General features: G+C 36.3%; 1 protein-coding gene across 1 annotated transcript in view; it reads left to right on the top strand.

Moving 5' to 3' along the window:
* The window catches only part of LOC148953343 (sodium-independent sulfate anion transporter-like), a 183,519-nt gene extending 166,842 nt beyond the window's left edge, over positions 1 to 16,677 (top strand). Inside the window, exons 10-11 of the mRNA XM_089088496.1 lie at positions 10,865 to 11,020; positions 16,399 to 16,677. Of these exons, the coding sequence (XP_088944622.1) occupies positions 10,865 to 11,020; positions 16,399 to 16,566 (324 nt within the window). The 3' untranslated portion in view covers positions 16,567 to 16,677. The remainder of the gene's footprint in view (positions 1 to 10,864; positions 11,021 to 16,398) is intronic.
* Positions 16,678 to 17,106: the final 429 nt, after the last annotated feature.

Raw genomic sequence — 17,106 nt, 5'->3', positions numbered from 1 at the left:
GTGTGTGTAAGTTTTGTGTATGTGTGTGTGTGTGTGTAAGTTTTTGTGTGTTTTTGTGTTTATTTTTTTTTGTTTTTTTTTGATTTTTTGTGTGTTTGTTTGTGTTTTGTGTTGTTTTTGGTTTTCTGTGTTTTTGTGTTGTCGGGTTTGTGTGTTGGTTTTCGTGTTTTTTTTTTTTTTTTTTTTGTGTGTGTGTGTGTGTGTTAGTTTTTGTGTGCTTGTATGTTTTTGTGTGCTTGTAAGTTTTCGTGTGCATGTGTAAGTTTTTGTGTGTGTGTGTGTGTGTGTGTGTGTATGTTTTTGTGTGTGTAAGTTTTTGAGTGTGTGTTTAAGTTTTAGTGTGTGTGTGTTTGTGTTTGTGTGTGTGTGTGTGTGTGTGTAATTTTTTGTGGATGTGTGTGTGAGTTTTTTTTGTGTTCTTGTTTAAGTTTGATTTTATATGTGTGTGTGTTTAAGTTTTTGTTTGTGTGTCAGTTGTTGTTTGTGTGTGTGTGTTTTCGTGTTTGTGTGTGTGTGTATGTTTTGTGTGTGTGGTTGTGTTTAATTTTTTTTTTTAATTTTATTTTTTGTGTTAATGTAAGTTTTAGTGTGGATGTGTTAGTTTTTGTGTGTGTGTGTGTGTGTTAGTTTTTGTGTGTGTGTGTGTGTAAGTTTCATAGTGTGTGTGTAATTTTTGGTGTGTGTGTGTTCGTTTTCATGTGTGTGTGTGTGTAAGTTTTTGTGTGTGTGTGTGTAAGTTTTTGTGCGTGTGTGTAAGTTTTTGTGTGTGTGTAAGTTTTTGTGTCGTCTAATGTGAATTTCAACCATTCAGACTGGTGGACTAAGACCCCAATTCTGAGCTAGTGAATTTCCACCATACGGGCTGGTGGACTAAGACCCTAATTCGGAGTTAGTGAATTTCCACCATTCGGTCTGTTTGACTGAGACCCCAATATCTAGCTAGTGTATTTCCACCATTCAGGCTGGTGGACTAGGATCCCAATTCTGAGCTAGTGAATTTCCACCATTCAGGCTGGTGGAGTGGGACCCCAATACTGAGCAGGTGGACTAAGACCCTAATTTTTCAACTCTTGCATTTCATGACAGAAATTCAAAATGAACAAGCCTGAAATAGCAAACTAGTCATCCCAAACTATTGGTTTCAGACAATAAACACCAATGATGGGCTAAGAATCGTAGCTCTGAAAAGTTCAAATAGCAAACTACACATCCCAAATCGTAATTTTCTGACAACATACACCAGTGAAAGGCTATAAAACCTAGCTAATAAAGCCGGAAATAGCAAATTAACCATCTCAAATCTTAAGTTTCAGACAGCACTAAACTATGAAAGGCTAAGAAATCCAGCTCGGAAAAGTCAAAAAATAGCAACCCACACATCCCAAATCATAGGTTTCAGACAACACATACCTATGAAAGACTAAGAAAACTAGCTTAGAAAAGCCCGAAATAGTAATTTACATATACCAAATCCTAGGGTTCAGACAACACTCCCCTAAGAACGGCTAAGAAACCTAGCTCAGAAAAGTCAAAAATCGCAAACTAGTCATCCCAAACTATAGGTTTCAGACAACAAACACCTATGAAAGGCTAAGAAATTCAGCTCAGAAAAGTCAAAAGTAGCAATCCACCCATCCCAAATCATAGGTTTCAGACAACACACACCTATGAAAGACTAAGAAATCCCACTCAGAAAAGCCCGAAATAGTAATTTACATATCCCAAATCATAGGTTTCAGACATCATTAACCTATGAAAGACTAAGAAACCTTAGCTCAGAAAAGCCAGAAATAGCGAAACTACTCATCCCAAACTAGAAGTTTCAGACAACAAATGCCTATGACGGACTAAGAATCATAGCTCTGAAAAGTTCAAATAGCAAACTACGCATCCCAAATCATAAGTTTTAGACACCACACACCTATGAACGGCTAAGAAATCTAGCTCAGAAAAGACAAAAATAGCAAACTATACACCCCAATCATAGGTTTCAGTCAACACACACCTATGAAAGGCTAATAAATCCAGCTCAGAAAAGTCAAAAATATCAAACTAATAATACCAAATCATATTTTTCATTAAACACACAAAAAAGAAATAATAATAAAAATATAAAATAAATTTAAAAAATATCATACTACTAATAACAAAATAGATGTTTCATAAAGAATTCACATACTAAATACTAGAAAACCTTAGCTCAGAAAATCCTGAAATAGCAAACTACATATCCCAAATCATAATTTTCTGACAACACATACCTATGAAAGGCTAAGAAACCTAGCTCAGAAAAGTCGAAAATAGCAAACTACACATCCCAAATCATAGGTTTCAGACACCACACACCTATGAAAGACTAAGAAATCCAACTCAGAAAAGCCCGAAATAGTAATTTACATATCCCAAATCATAAGTTTCAGACAGCATTCACCTACGAAATACTAAGAAACCTTAGCTCAGAAAAGTCTGAAATAGCCAACTACTCATCCCAAACTCAAAGTTTCAGACAACAAACACCTATGAGTGACTAAGAATCCTAGCTATGAAAAGTCCAAAAAGCAAACTATACCTCCCAAATCATAATTTTCTGGAAGGACACACCTATGAAAGTCTAAGAAACCTTAGCTCAGAAAAGCCTGAATTAGCAAACTACACATCCCAAATCAAAATTTTCTGACAATACATACCTATGAAACGCTAAGAAACCCAGCTCAGAAAAGTTGAAAATAGCAAACTACACATCCCAAATCATAGGTTTCAGACATCACACACCTATGAAAGACTAAGAAATCCAACTCAGAACAGCCCGAAATAGTACTTTAAATATCCCAACTCATTAGTTTCAGATAACATTCAACTAAGAAATACTAAGAAAACTTAGCTCAGAAAATTATTAAATAGCAAACTAAACATCCCAAACTATAAGTTTCAGACAACACACACCTATCAGTGACTAAGAATCCTATCTATGAAAAGTCAAAACAGCAAACTATAACTCCCAAATCATAATTTTCTGAAATCACAATCATATGAAAGGCTAAGAAATCCATCTCAGAAAAGTCAAAAATAGCAAATTAACCATCCCAAATCATAGGTTTCAGTCAACACACACCTACGAATGGCTAAGCAATCCTGCTCAGAAAAGCCTGAAATAGCAACCCACAAATCACAAATCATAATGTTCTGACAACACATACCTATGAAAGGCTAAGAAACCTAGCTCAGAAAAGTCGAAAATAGCAAACTACACATCCCAAATCATAGGTTTCAGACACTACACACCTATGAAAGACTAAGAAATCTAACTCAGAAAAGACCAAAATAGTAATTTAAAAATCCCAAATCATAATTTTCAGACGTTATTCACCTAAGAAATAATAAGAAACCTTAGCTCAGAAAAGTCTGAAATAGCCAACTACTCATCCCAAACTCGAAGTTTCAGACAACAAACACCAATGAGTGACTAAGAATCCTAGCTCCGAAAAGTCCAAAAAGCAAACTATACCTCCCAAATCATAATTTTCTGAAAGGGCAAACATATGATAGGCTAAGAAATCTAGCTCAGAAAAGTCAAAAATAGCAAATTAACCATCCCAAATCATAGGTTTCAGTCAACACACACCTACGAATTGCTAAGAAATCCAGCTCAGAAAATTAAAAAAAATAGCAACCCACACATCCCAAATCATAGGTTTCAGACAACTCACACCTACGAAAGACTAAGAAATCCGGTTATGAAAAGTCGGACATAGCAAATTACATATCCCAAATCATAGGTTTCAGACAACACTCACCTATGAACAGCTAAGAAACCTAGCTCAGAAAAGTCAAAAATAGCAAACTATTCATCCCAAACTATAGGTTTCAGACAACAAACACCTATGAAAGGCTAAGAAATCCAGCTCAGAAAAGTCAAAAGTAGCAATACACCCATCCCAAATAATATTTTTCAGTGAACACAAGAATATTAATTTATAATAATTAAATATAAGAATAGTAATAAAGATAAAAATTAATATCACTAATACTATTTTTTATTAAAAACACAACTAAGAAAGTCTAATAAACCTTAGCTCAGAAAAGTCAAAAATAGCCAACTATTCATCCCAAACTATTGGTTTCAGACAACATTCACCTACGAAATACTAGAAAACCTTAGCTCTGAAAAGCCTGAAATAGCAAACTACACCTCCCAAATCATAATTTTCTGACAACGCATACCTATGAAAGGCTAAGAAATCCAGCTCAGAAAAGTCGAAAATAGCAAATTAACCATCCCAAATCATAGGTTTCAGACACCACACACCTACGAATGGCTATGAAATCCTGCTCAGAAAAGTCCAAAAAGCAAACTACATATCCCAAATCATAAGTTTCACTCAACACACACCAACGAAAGGCTAAGAAACCTAGCTCATAAAAGCCTGAAATAGCAAACTACTCATCCCAAAGTATTGGTTTCAGTCAATACACACCTACGAATGGCTAAGAAATCCTGCTCAGAAAAGCCTGAAGTAGCAAACTACATATCCCAAATCATAGGTTTCAGACAACTCATATCAACGAAAGACGGGTGCTCGGGGAGAGCCTTTGAGGGTTTGTGGGTCCCTTGTGGGCGGGTGGGCCTTGGGGAGCTGGGGGGGACCTTTGGGGCCGGGGGGTTGGGCTTTGGGGGCCGGGGATGGCCTTGGGGGGTCTGGGTGGGCTTTTGGGTGCCTGGGGGACATTTGGGGACCGGTGGAGGGCCTTTGGGGGTCCGGTGGCCCTTTGGGAGCCCGGGGGACCTTTGAGGACCTTGGGAGGGCATTTGGGGCAGTTGGGGGCCGGTGGAGGGCCTTTGGGACCCCGGTGGTCCTTTGGGAGCTCGATGGGCCTTTGGGGGGCCCGGGGATGGCCTTTGGGGGTCTGGGTGGGCCTTTGGGGGTGCCGGTGGCCCTTTGGGAGCTTGGGGGGCCTTTGAGGGTCCGGGGGGACAGTTGGGGGCCTGGGGGACATTTGGGGACCGGTGGAGGGCCTTTGGGAGCTTGGGGGGCTTTTGAGGACCGGGGGCTTCCTTCGGGGTTGGGGTAGGAGGATTGGAACCCTTTGGGGTTGGGTTAGAGGACCTCACAACACTGTTCAAATGAAACTTGTGTATTATAACGACCACAGAGTTTCACCATTAAATTCTCTTCTAAAATCTTTCCTAAAATCATCTTTTAAAATGTCTCTAACCGTTTCGCCGAAATAGTTCCATAACCTGTCTAAAACGGTTTCGCCCAAATAATCCCTAAACTTAAATTCAGCGTGTTCCTTTGTTATTGGCATCTCTGCGCTAACGCATTTCAAATTAATATGAAACCTTTTCGCGCGCCAAAACAATTCATCGCTAAGATACTTCTTGCCTAATTGTTTCCATGGCCTTTGGTTATTAATATCCTTTGGAGTTCGACCAAAAGAGTTGTTTCCGAGGCAAAGACATTAATGACTTGGATCTATTCCTGGAGAATCGTTTCTAGGCGAAAATTTTTAAAGTCTGATAGATGATGTCATTGATTGATTGATCTGTCAAGAAAGGGAAATTAATTTGTTGTTTCTAAGGGGAATTATTGATTCACCATAGGTGAATTGAGGTCGACAGCACAGGTGTTCCAAGGTCGATGTTGTTGTTGTTGTAAGTGCACGCTCTCAGCGAATGTCAAGGTCGTTGTTGTTGTTGTGAAATTTAGGTCATTGACCCCATTAACCACGTGTTCTCCCTAGGGAGGCTATGCCCTTATTTGGTGCCCCGTCAGTATTCTATGCCCATATAAGGAGCCCCGTTTGTGCTGGTACCCCCTCCTCTACTGATGCGTGTTTATTTGTTGTTTTTTTTTGTTTGTTTTTTTCCCAGGGATGATCGTATCGATCCAGTGGTCATAAAATATCGCGAGAGGGCTCATTCAAAAGGAAATTAAAAGTTCTAGTGCCCTTTTTAGGTGATAAAAATTCGAGGGCAACTAGGCCCCCTCCCACGTTCATTTTTTTACAAGTCACCGGATCAAAATTTTGAGATCGTCATTTTTTTCAGCATAGACTAAAGCCGAATAAATATGTTTTTGAGGATGACTTAATCCCCCAAAGTCCCTGGGGGAAGCGCTGCAAGTTATGAACTTTGCCCATTGTTTACATATAGTATTTGTTATTTGGAAGTATGCTGGCGTTTTCAAGAAGGATTTTTTCTGGTGGGGAGGGGGGTCGGAGAAGGGGGCTACGTGGAGGATCTTTCCATGGAGGGTATTTTCATGGGGGAAGGGACTTTTCTATGAGGGGGGCGCCAGATTTCTCAGAATTATTAAAAAAAAAGATCATAAATTAAATTTAAAAAAACAAGTTTTTCAACTGAAAGTAAGGAGCAACATTAAAACTTCAAACGAACAGAAATTATTACATATATTAGGGGTTATCCCCCTATTTTTAGTTTGTTTAGTACTTTCAAAGAAGCTATCTATTCTAATTAAACGGCCTTTGTTATTCAGGGGTCATTCTTATAGAAATGGAACAAAATTCAAACTTAGGCGTAAAGAGCGAGGTATTGACTAGGGAGAGAACCCCTCATTTACGTAATGAAAATATACGAATATAGAAGTTCGTTTTTTAAGTTATTTCGTAAGTTACGTCAGATCAAAATTTCGAGAAAGCCGTTTGGCCAAAAAAAGTAAAATTAATATGCAAATTTCATTTTCATTATTCATGTGCGGTGAGCCAAAATCAAAGCTGCATTAATCAAAAAACGTTCATAAAATAAATAAATAAAAAAGTTTTTTAACTGAAAGTAAGGAGCGACATTAAAACCTAAAACGAACAGAAATTACCCCATATATGAAAGGTGCTGTCCCGTCATCAACGCCTTGCTCTTTACGCTAAAGTTTCTTATTGTTTTAAAAAATAAACTTGTGAGAAAGAGTCAAACTTTAGCGTTAAGTGCAAGGCGTCAAGGAGAGGACAGCCCCTTTCATACACGGAATAATTTCTGTTCGTTTTAAGTTTTAATATCGCTCCTTACTTTCAGTTAAAAAAACTTATTTTTATTTAATTTAATTTTAAGTAACTGCATACAATATGAACTATTTTCTGATGTGTCTTTTTCGACAAGTTTTCAGTTAACAAGATTTTTTCAGTTAACAAGATGAATAAATGTGGCACCCATTTAACTAGATAAATGTACCTAAAAAGGATTTAGGATGAAAAAAGTGATTAGGACAAAAATTTCTAACTCGAAGAAAGGAAAAGAGTACACTAACGGGCATACCAAAGATGTACACAAACATGTTCACTGAAAATATGTGACGAGCTTTCTTGCAGCATATATTTTTGAACAAACATTTGAGCCAGATAAATATGAAAAAAAAGGAAGGAATGGAACGTGCTTCGAAGTTGGACTTGCTTCGAAGTTGCAAGAGAGTTATTCTGATATAAATAAGAAAATGGGGATTCAGGCTCTTTACTTTTCTTTAAAAAACTTATGTCTTTGAACTTATTTTTCAAAAATTTTTTCTGTTCATTTTATATTGACACAGTCTTTTTCATTGGAATAGAAAAGAGTTTTTTAAATCATTTCGGTCTATTCTATACGAATCTATAGTTTGTCTTAATATTTATATGTTGGAAAAATTTTCTCAACAATTTTGAATGACATACGACCTTTTGAAAATCTGGACAAACATATTATTGTTTAGCTTAGTTTTATCCATCCTTTAGTTTTCCTGAAACATAAAACTTAAAACCATTCCCAGAAAATTGTATCTATGCAATTTTGACCCCCTGGTTTCACTTAAGGGTACAAATATGAATGGATTTTTTTTTTTTTGCCCAAATATTTTTCTTATCAAAGTAATTGAAATTTAATCGGCTGTCTATTAGGCCATTTAATGATAACTGATAAATTATACTTCTTTACTCTCAAAATTTTAAGAAGCTGCAACAAGTGGTTGTTGAAATGTCAGAAAGCTTGACAATTATCAGTTGAATTTTCTTCAATTACCCAAACCTACCCCAGCAATTGACACTCATTATGGTCTCTAAAGTGCCTTCAGAGCTGTTTTATTGGATTAAATGCAAAACTGTTCTCGATCAAATAGCGGGGCATTAATTAGTTTGCAGCGTGAAACATGTTAATGACAGATGGTATGTTAATGTTGATAAATCTGTAACTGAAGAATTTTGTACATCAGTTCAAAACTTTATTTCCATAGTTAAAGCACGATCCTAGCACTCTTTTGGGATTCCCTGAGGTTTTCCAGTTGATATCAACCTTTCAGTTATTATTAGACTGCAAGGTATAAAAAGTGCAAATCGATCGGGCCAGACTATGTCAATCAAGTTTGAATTTGAAGACTCATCTGCTCAGTCCATTTATTTCAAAGAAGGAATTTAAGTTCGATATGAATCTTTTCAAATTCACGAACTTAATGAAATACCTAAATGATGCTTCAAATGTCGGTTATGTGATTCCCTTCAAAGTGCTTGTACCAGCAATGTCTCGAAATGGGCTGGGCCCCATCTTTCTACTAAGGATAGTCCTTTTAGCGCTGTTCTCAAATGTGCTAACTATGGTAAAAAAATATGTTTTTCAAAGTCTGTCCGGCCAAGCATCTAAGGAACTAATGTTGCGCTTCCTCATATCGCAATAACTTTGGTGTTTTCAGTAATATCGTTCAATATTAATGGCACTAAGGATAAGGACTCCGTTATTGATGAGCTCTACAATGATTTTGATTTGGTCTCTCTGCAGTACCATCAATACAGGCTTTAGCATTAATTTTTTGCGTCGAATGCCTCATCATGATGTGTTTTTTACCACTGCCAAAGCCACATATGAACGTCCATCCGGTGGACTAGCTTGTGTTTTTAAGTGCAATCCGAATTTGGCTTCTCCTGGTGAATTTCGACCCGGACGAGTTTTTTCTTTGGCTATTCGTAGGGGCACTACAGTTTTCATAAATCCTTATCTGCCTTGTGATGATCATTCTCCCAGATCGATGACTACATATGACAAAGCATGTAACGTGTTGAAGTGTTTAGTGGAATAAATTTTTTCTATTTCTCTAGATTACATGATCATTGGTGACCTTAATGCGGATATAAATCATTCGTCAGTGAGAAGTGATTCGTTGTTAGATTGCCTTCCATCGTATCGTATTATACCCAAAACTCGCCCGTTTTCTTACACACACCAATCAGGCACTAAGAACAATATTGATCACATTATTTGCTCACCTAGTATTACTACATCAATTGTGTCCGTACATGATGAAGAAAAAGATTTAGACCATCTCCCTATTTCATTGACCCTTACACTTAATATAAACCTTACAAGAATTTGTGAAGTACCCCGATCTTCTAAATGCTTTGAAAAAAGTAATTGGAAGAAAATTGATGTCACTGTATATTTTTACACTAACAAACCTGCTTTCTGCCAAACGAGTTCCATATCATCTGTTCCAGTGCTCTGTACTAGTGAATTGCAAAATGGACCTGGATTGCTATTATAATTAAATAATTGAATGTCTAAAGGCTGAATCCATCCGCAAAAAAATTTACAGAAGAGGAGGGGGGAATTTTCAGTGAGGATGGAATTGTCCGTAGGGAATTTTACGAGGAGGGATGTATTTTAATTGGCAGGAACTTTCTACAGGAGTTTTTCGTGAGGATAGCCAGATTTATTTTCATTATTTGAAAGACAGTCAGAAATTAAATATAAAAAAACAAGATTGTTCAACTGAAAGTTAAGAGCAAAACTCAAAACGAACAGAAACTATTCCGCATATGAAGCGGTCACCCTCTTTCACAATAGCTTGCTCTTTACGTTAAAGTTTGACTGTTTTCCCATTTTTTTAAAGAAAGTCTCCTGAAACACAATGGTTGTTTAATTTAGAACAGGGATCTTTTTTTAAAAGTGCTATAAACTACAGCATGAAGATCGAGATGTTGAGGAGAGGGGAAACCCTTCATATATGGAATGATTTCATTTCGTTTTGAGTTTTAATGCTGCTCTTTACTGACAGTTGAAAAAACTCTTTTTTTTACTTAATTCACTCGTGGAATGATACCCAAAGTGTCATTTTGTTTGCCACATGGCACAATATGATGGCTTTATAAATTCGAATTTATAAAAATTGGCTTAAAAAAAATTGTATAATAATTAGTTTCAAATTGATCCCTAAATAGCTTTCTATAATGTTCCCGTGCCCTACTAGTGACAGAAAAAAGAAGAAGAACAGAGACAAACAACCTCCAAAAGCAAATTCTTCTTGTTGTACAAGGTAGGGGGGCTGTAACTCTCCTAAATAGGGTTCTCGACCTTGTAGATTTTAACGATTCAATTTTTATTTTGATCCATCGTCATTTTCAAGGGCTTCAGGTTCGTTTTCGAAATACTTATAAATTTGTTTTCGCAACAACATTTGTTTTTTTTTCGAACAATATTTTGAAAACTTTGGTTGCTATGGGCCCTGGTTGTCTCTTTACTAGTTTTCAGCTACAACTGCAGCCATGATAAATGAAATCTGTTTGTGAAAAAAAACAAAGAACTGTCTTTCATCAAAAGCCCAGACATAACTACTGGGGGAAGAGCATAAATGGTAGCGGTCATCAGGATGCCACTGATGAATTACTCTTGCAACTAAAAATACATTTAGTCAATGTTTTTTCGAGCGAATTGGCAACTACAGGGAAATTTCAGCCAATGGGACTTACAATAATATCGTCCTTAAAGTTTAAAAATATTCAATTGGGCCCATCTTGGAGTATCAATACTCGGAAAAAATATAAAAAAATAACTTTATTCATTTTAATGTTACTCAGTTTTCAATCTTTAAAAATTATGAATAACTGTTATTTTCAGGACGGTGAAATTTTGGTCATCATTGAGAGATCGCTGTATTTTTCAGGAGTGGAAATGCTTAGAAATTGTATTGAAAAACTGGTTGAGCGTGATACTCCCTGTACAATAATCATTGACATGAGCAGAGTAGCTTGCATTGATGCAACCTCAATGAAGGTATTTATTATCTCTTGTTTTGATCATGGTGCAGTAATTCTTAAAGTAACCATTTACCAAATACCCTCAATATTAAATTATTAGCCCATTCTTCCTCCGTATACCGAGAAGATGCCGGGTTATCTTTACTACTCCATTGTTTACTGCCGTTTTGGCCTTTAAGGTAGTGCTTCACCGATGCTTGGATGGTCGGGTTTCTGAAACTATGCGGGAAAGACTTGGATTCTCGGAAATCCACTGAAAATTGATATTAACCAGGACTGACGATTTATATTTTGTTAGTGTTCATGAACATGCAGACGTTAATTTTCTGGAAAATTTTGGAGAGCCCAATATTTTTTTTTTTTTTTTAGAAAATCGTTGATGGTGGAAGCCCTGCTCTCAAATTATCTGAAAGGTAGTGCCAAAAATGTACTGTGTGCATTAAAGGATTTAATAACACTAATTTTGTTAAACTGCCATTTTTGTTGATTATTGTTCTTGGAATGGATGAATGAAAATCTTCAAGCTTAATGCTGAGTTTTCGTAATTCAAATATGAATTCATTATTGAAAATTCTTGAAAAATAGCTCTTTCTGCTTGCCAAGTCAGTTTGGTTGGAAATGGAGTCAGACTAAGAATCTAGTTGGTTGGAACCTGCCTCCCCCCCCCCCCCGAAATTGGGTATGTAGGTACTTGACTTCAAATACATTATGGTTAAAACAGTTAGTTAGTGCTTCTTATATAATTTGAAAAAAAACTGAAAATTTGAGACCGATATTAAAGTTTAAAATGAACAGAAATTAGGTTATATAATGTGGTAAACATTAAATGAATTTTTAATAAACATTTTGCTTAATGTTGTTTATGTTAATTAACATGTAAAGGGAAAAATGTGACCCTCGGTCCCTCCTTGAACACTGTTTGTGTTAGTGTCAATATTACAAATACTACCATATTTATCACTATTGTTGTCATTGATCTTCATAACCAACACTAATCAACATCGTCATTTTCATGAGAAAAGTGAATAATCCGACTTTGGGAAAGGAGGGTCGCCCCTCCCAAAATATTGGTCGAAAGATCCGTTCAGGAAAAGCTGTTTTTATTAAATATGAGATTTACAAAAACATAATAAAAAGAGCGTTATCTGATGACAAAGATCAAAAATAAAGGGAGGAAGGATTCATATATTAAAACCAGTCTGAGAAGCATGCTGACGACACAGCATGCTTCTCATGCCTGTTAAACGTTTCACTCAGCAAACAGAATATATTTACAGAAAACAGGATAGATCTGACAATTTAAAACAAATTTATGCATCATCAACTTTACTTTAATGCCCATCTGTAATCAAGAATAATAATATCCAAGCTGTATAACACATGGGCGCCCATAGCGGGGGTAAGGGGGGCACCAGTCCCCCCTGGCTGAATGATGGTGTCATATATTTGTATTAATTAAAAAAAAAGCTTTTTCCTCCGAATAAGTTTTCAAAGAAACGTAAAGAGCTCTATTAAGCTGAAAATGGGCAGAAATAAAGTCAAATAATCTTCCAAGCGTAAAACTACAACAGATCCCTATTAACAATTAATTGGAACTCAAAACGAACAGAAATCAAAGTGCAACAAAATTTGCAATTTACTGAAAAAATACAAATGAGAGTGCATTGTTGTTTAATATACATATACTGATATTTAGTAATCAAAATGTTAATATTATTTGATTATTAAAGTTATAAAAGTAAAAACATTTATATTTTTTCAGTAAAGTGCAAATTTTGTTCTTGTCTTGGGAAGGCATAGGGGTTTTGCGCCCAACTTATGTTAATTTCTGCTCGTTTTGAGTTTGACTCGGTTAATTATTGTAATTTCTGTTCGTTTTGGGTTTCATTTATTTATCAATGCTGATTTGTGGTAGTTTCGCGCAGGGTAGATTATTTGATTTTAATTTTGCTCATTTTTTGTTTAATAGAGTTCTTTACTTTTATTTGAAAAACTTATTTTGTGGAAATTTTCTTTTTAATTAATTATAATAAATAGCTGATTCAAACTCAAAACGAGCAAAAATTAACATTACTCGGGCTGAAAACCCCCAATGCCTTCTTAAGACCTTAAAATAACTTAAGCTTTACTAAAAATAAAAAAAAACAACAAATGACCGGGGATTGTCAATTTAACATACCTATAGGCCTACTGATATTTATTCCTTGAAAAAAACAAAAACCTGACAAGGTAAACAAAAGTGGTTAAAAAACAGTTTTTTACTTAATTAAGTTAAAAAATGGAAAACATTTAAACATATTTCGTTTTCAGTAAAGCGCAAATTATGTTCTGGTCTTGAGAAGGGATTGGGTTATTAGCCCTACTAATGTTAATTTTTGCTCGTTTCGAGTATGACTCGGCTATTTATTTTAATTTCTGTTCATTTTTACTCTCATTTATTTCTTGATAGTGATTTGTGGTAGTTTCACGCTTTGATGATTACTTGACTTCATTTGTGCCCATTTTTGGCTTAATGGAGCTCTTTAGTTTTCTTTGAAAAACATGTTTTATGGAAAAAGTTTTTTTTTGGATGAATTTCTGTTCGTTTTTTATTGACATAGTCATTTTCATGGAAAAGATATTTTATATCTCTTCGGGTTTTTTCTATAAGAATTTTTGGCATAATTGTGGGGGTTTGACATGCCCAATATCCCTAAAGACATTGCTGCTGGACCGTTCTACTATGCTGAAGAAAATAATTGCCTCAAAATTTTGACTAGATGTGTTTGGGATATAAATCGGCTTGAGAGACGGGCTTATTGTCCTTCAATCTCTTTTTAGTCTTAGAAAGGACCCTAGAACTTTTAATTTTGAATCGAATTAGCCTATTTAAATGTTTCAATGATATTTCTAGCTATTATAGAGTGGTGCTGCCTCTGATACTGATTATATGCCTTTTTGAAAACCTGCATGTATGCAGTTTTTTCGTTTTATTGGAACGCCCCCTAAACACTTCCTAGAAGTTTCACCTCAATACTCTTGGTGTCATTAGTTACAGTAACTGTAGTTGTAGTACTAGAAGTATACACATAGTGCCTTCTGGCAAGTTCAAAATCCCCCACTACTTACTCTTAAAGATCTAACTTCATAATATTAGTTGTTCTTGAGATATTGCTTTGTCGCCTTTTTGAAAGTCCACATGCTCATAGTTTGTATTGATCTAGTTCAACGTTCGGCTAAATATGTCTTATGTTTGTTTACTGAAGACGTTGTTATATTCTCTTCAGACTATTGGCTACAAAATGACTTTCTCACAATTTCAATCGAATTTATTTGGAGGAAAGAGGATATCAGGGGTGGGGGGCTATTTTCTCTCCATCAAGATTGACTCTTAAAATAGAACTAGAACTATGCATTTCCAATCAAATGAGTCTCCTCTAAAGTTCACAAGACCACCTCTTAATAAAAACCTTACATCCCCCCAGGGAATAACTTAAAACCCATACCCCCATATTTTGGGGGATTTTGTCAACCCCAAAGGCCATGTTATGACATCTTTGGACTATTTCTTAACAAATTCCTATCTTAAACTTTCTATCGGATGCATTTGAGGAAAATATGATGTGGGGTTGAAATATAGCCACCTTCCGATAATTTGACTCTTAAAAATGGCTCCTCAACATCCGATTTCCAATCCAATGAGCCCCTTCCAAAGTTTAAACGACCACCGTTTCCATAAAAATCTTAAATGCCCTCGAGGCATACCTTACAACCCTTGCCCTGAAGACTGTGAGGGGGTTTTCTTCCTCAGACATAATGTCTGGACTTTTAAACTACATCAAACAAAATAACTATCTCGAAATTTTGACTGGAAGTGTTTGGGGAAATGATGAGCATGAGAGGAGTGTTAGTTGCTCTCCAATCACTTTCAACTATTAAAAAAGGCACTAGCCCTTTCAATTTCTATTCGAATGAGCCCTTTTGAAGTTTCTCAAAATTTAGATTGGATGTGTTTGGGGAAACGGTGGGCGTTAGAGTGGGTTCAGTTGCCCTTCAATCACTTCTGACTATTAAAATTGGCACTAGCCCTTTCAATTTCCAATCGAATGAGCCCAACAACGCTTTCTATAAAGTCTTATATGCCCCTGGGCATAACTTACAACCCTGGCCCTGCGGGCTATGAGGGGGTTGTCATCCTCTAAGACATAATTTCTGGACCTTTCAACTACGTTTGCATTTAAGGAAAATATGACGTGGGGTTGAAGTATAGCTACCCTCCGATTAATTTAACTCTCAAAAAATTGCTCTTCAACTTCCGATTGCTACAAAGGGCCATCTTAAAATTTCTATCAGATGCGTTTCGGGAAAATACAACGTATGTGTGTTTAGGGGGGGGGGAGGTATTTGCCTTCTGATCACTTTGAATCCGAAAAAAGCACTATAACTTCTGATTACCAATCCAATTAGCCCTCTTTGAAGTTTATACGGCCACCATTTCTATAAAAACCTTCTGTGCCCTCAGGGCGTAACTTAAAACCCTTGCCCTATATGGGCTATATGGGGAGGGGGTTATCCTCAAAGACCTAATTTCTGGACCATTTAACTGCACTGAACTAAATAGCTATGTAAAAAATTATGATTGAATGTGTTTGAGGAAATGATTGGTGTACGGGGGGAGGGGTTACCTCCAATCACTTTTGACTGTTAAAAAAGCCAGTAGAACTTCTGACTACCAATCAAATGAACCCCCTCTGAGGTTTATACGATCACCCTTTCTAAAAAAAACTTATATCCCCCCAGGGGCATAAATTACAACCCTTGCTCTGAGGGTTGTGTGTGTGTGGGGTTGTGGGGGGGGTTGTCATTCTCAATTTCATAATTTCTGGACCTTTAAACTACGCTGAACAAAATGATTATCTAAAATTTTTGACTGAATGCGTTTGGGGAAGTGATTTACGTGGGAAAGGGAGAGTTTGTTGCCCTCCTCAGGCTCTTTTTAAAGTTCATATGACATTTCTTTCTATAAGAAGGGTCCTGGTCTAAAAAATAAAACAATATATTGGGCCCGTATCGCTCTTTAGGATATGATAAAGAAAAACACGCTGCCTATGATACTTTGTCTTGAAATTTCAATTATACTGTATTAGAAGTGCCGATTAGACCAGGTAAGCACCCCCCCTAAAATTCAGCCTATGGGCGCCATGGTATAACATGTCTCAGAAGCTTGTCCTCTGTTTTAATGAAGCAATAGCTTAAAGTTCGTATGTTTAAGCATTTATTTTGTTTTCCTATGACCGAGGCTTTGGACTTGATCCCCCAGGATGAATTATAAGAAACAGAAAAGGTCGAACCTGAGTATCTTCTATGCGTCCCTTGATGTAAAATCTGGTCTTCAGTTACTGACTTTCTTTTTAGGCTCTTGAAAACGTCTTTGCAATCGCCCATGGGAAAAATTATAGAATCTGTGTCGATAATCTCAAGCCTGAAATAAGAAGCTCAATACAAGCAGGTTTTGGATCTGAGTCCAAGATACTTTTTGCCTCAAGCTCAGTCCGCTCTCAAATGGTAGAAGAAGTAGCATAATTCTCAGAAATCAGCCTTTAAGGTTTTACAAGGCTTTTCATGGCTTTTTATTTATACTTTTCTTATACTTTGATTTTTTAAAAACAAAATATAGGAATACATTTGTTTTTACTTAGTCTGTCAGAAACCTCATGATAATGTGCTCTAAGTAAAGACCAACGCCATCCAATAGTAAATGAATCTCAAAGAAACAGAATTAAAAAAAAAAATATTCATCAAAATAATTTTCTTTTTGTGATATTTCCTAATCTATAAAGTTTACTAAATTTATAGTTACTCATAAAAGTCATAAGAACAGACCCGACAGACCCCGCGGAAAATGCCTCCCCGTGGAAAATAAACCCCACTCAGGAAAAAACCCCGGAAAAATACCCCCCCCCCCGCGGAAAATACCCCCTCCCCCAGTAAATATCCCCTTGAAAATAAACCCCCTCACCCCGTGGATCTAAGGCTCTTCAAATTTGGGAATTTTAACTGAGTTCTATTTTTCTAATTTTCGTAGGGTGTGGTTTTTTGGTAGGCGTACTTGTGTATTATGGG

Source organism: Artemia sp. Qi Xiang Cuo, chromosome 4 (genome assembly GCF_049724085.1).
Source record: "Artemia sp. Qi Xiang Cuo chromosome 4, ASM4972408v1, whole genome shotgun sequence".
Classification (NCBI taxonomy): domain Eukaryota; kingdom Metazoa; phylum Arthropoda; class Branchiopoda; order Anostraca; family Artemiidae; genus Artemia; species Artemia sp. Qi Xiang Cuo.
Note: the sequence above shows the minus strand (reverse complement) of the source record. Positions and strands in the feature narration are given on the sequence as shown.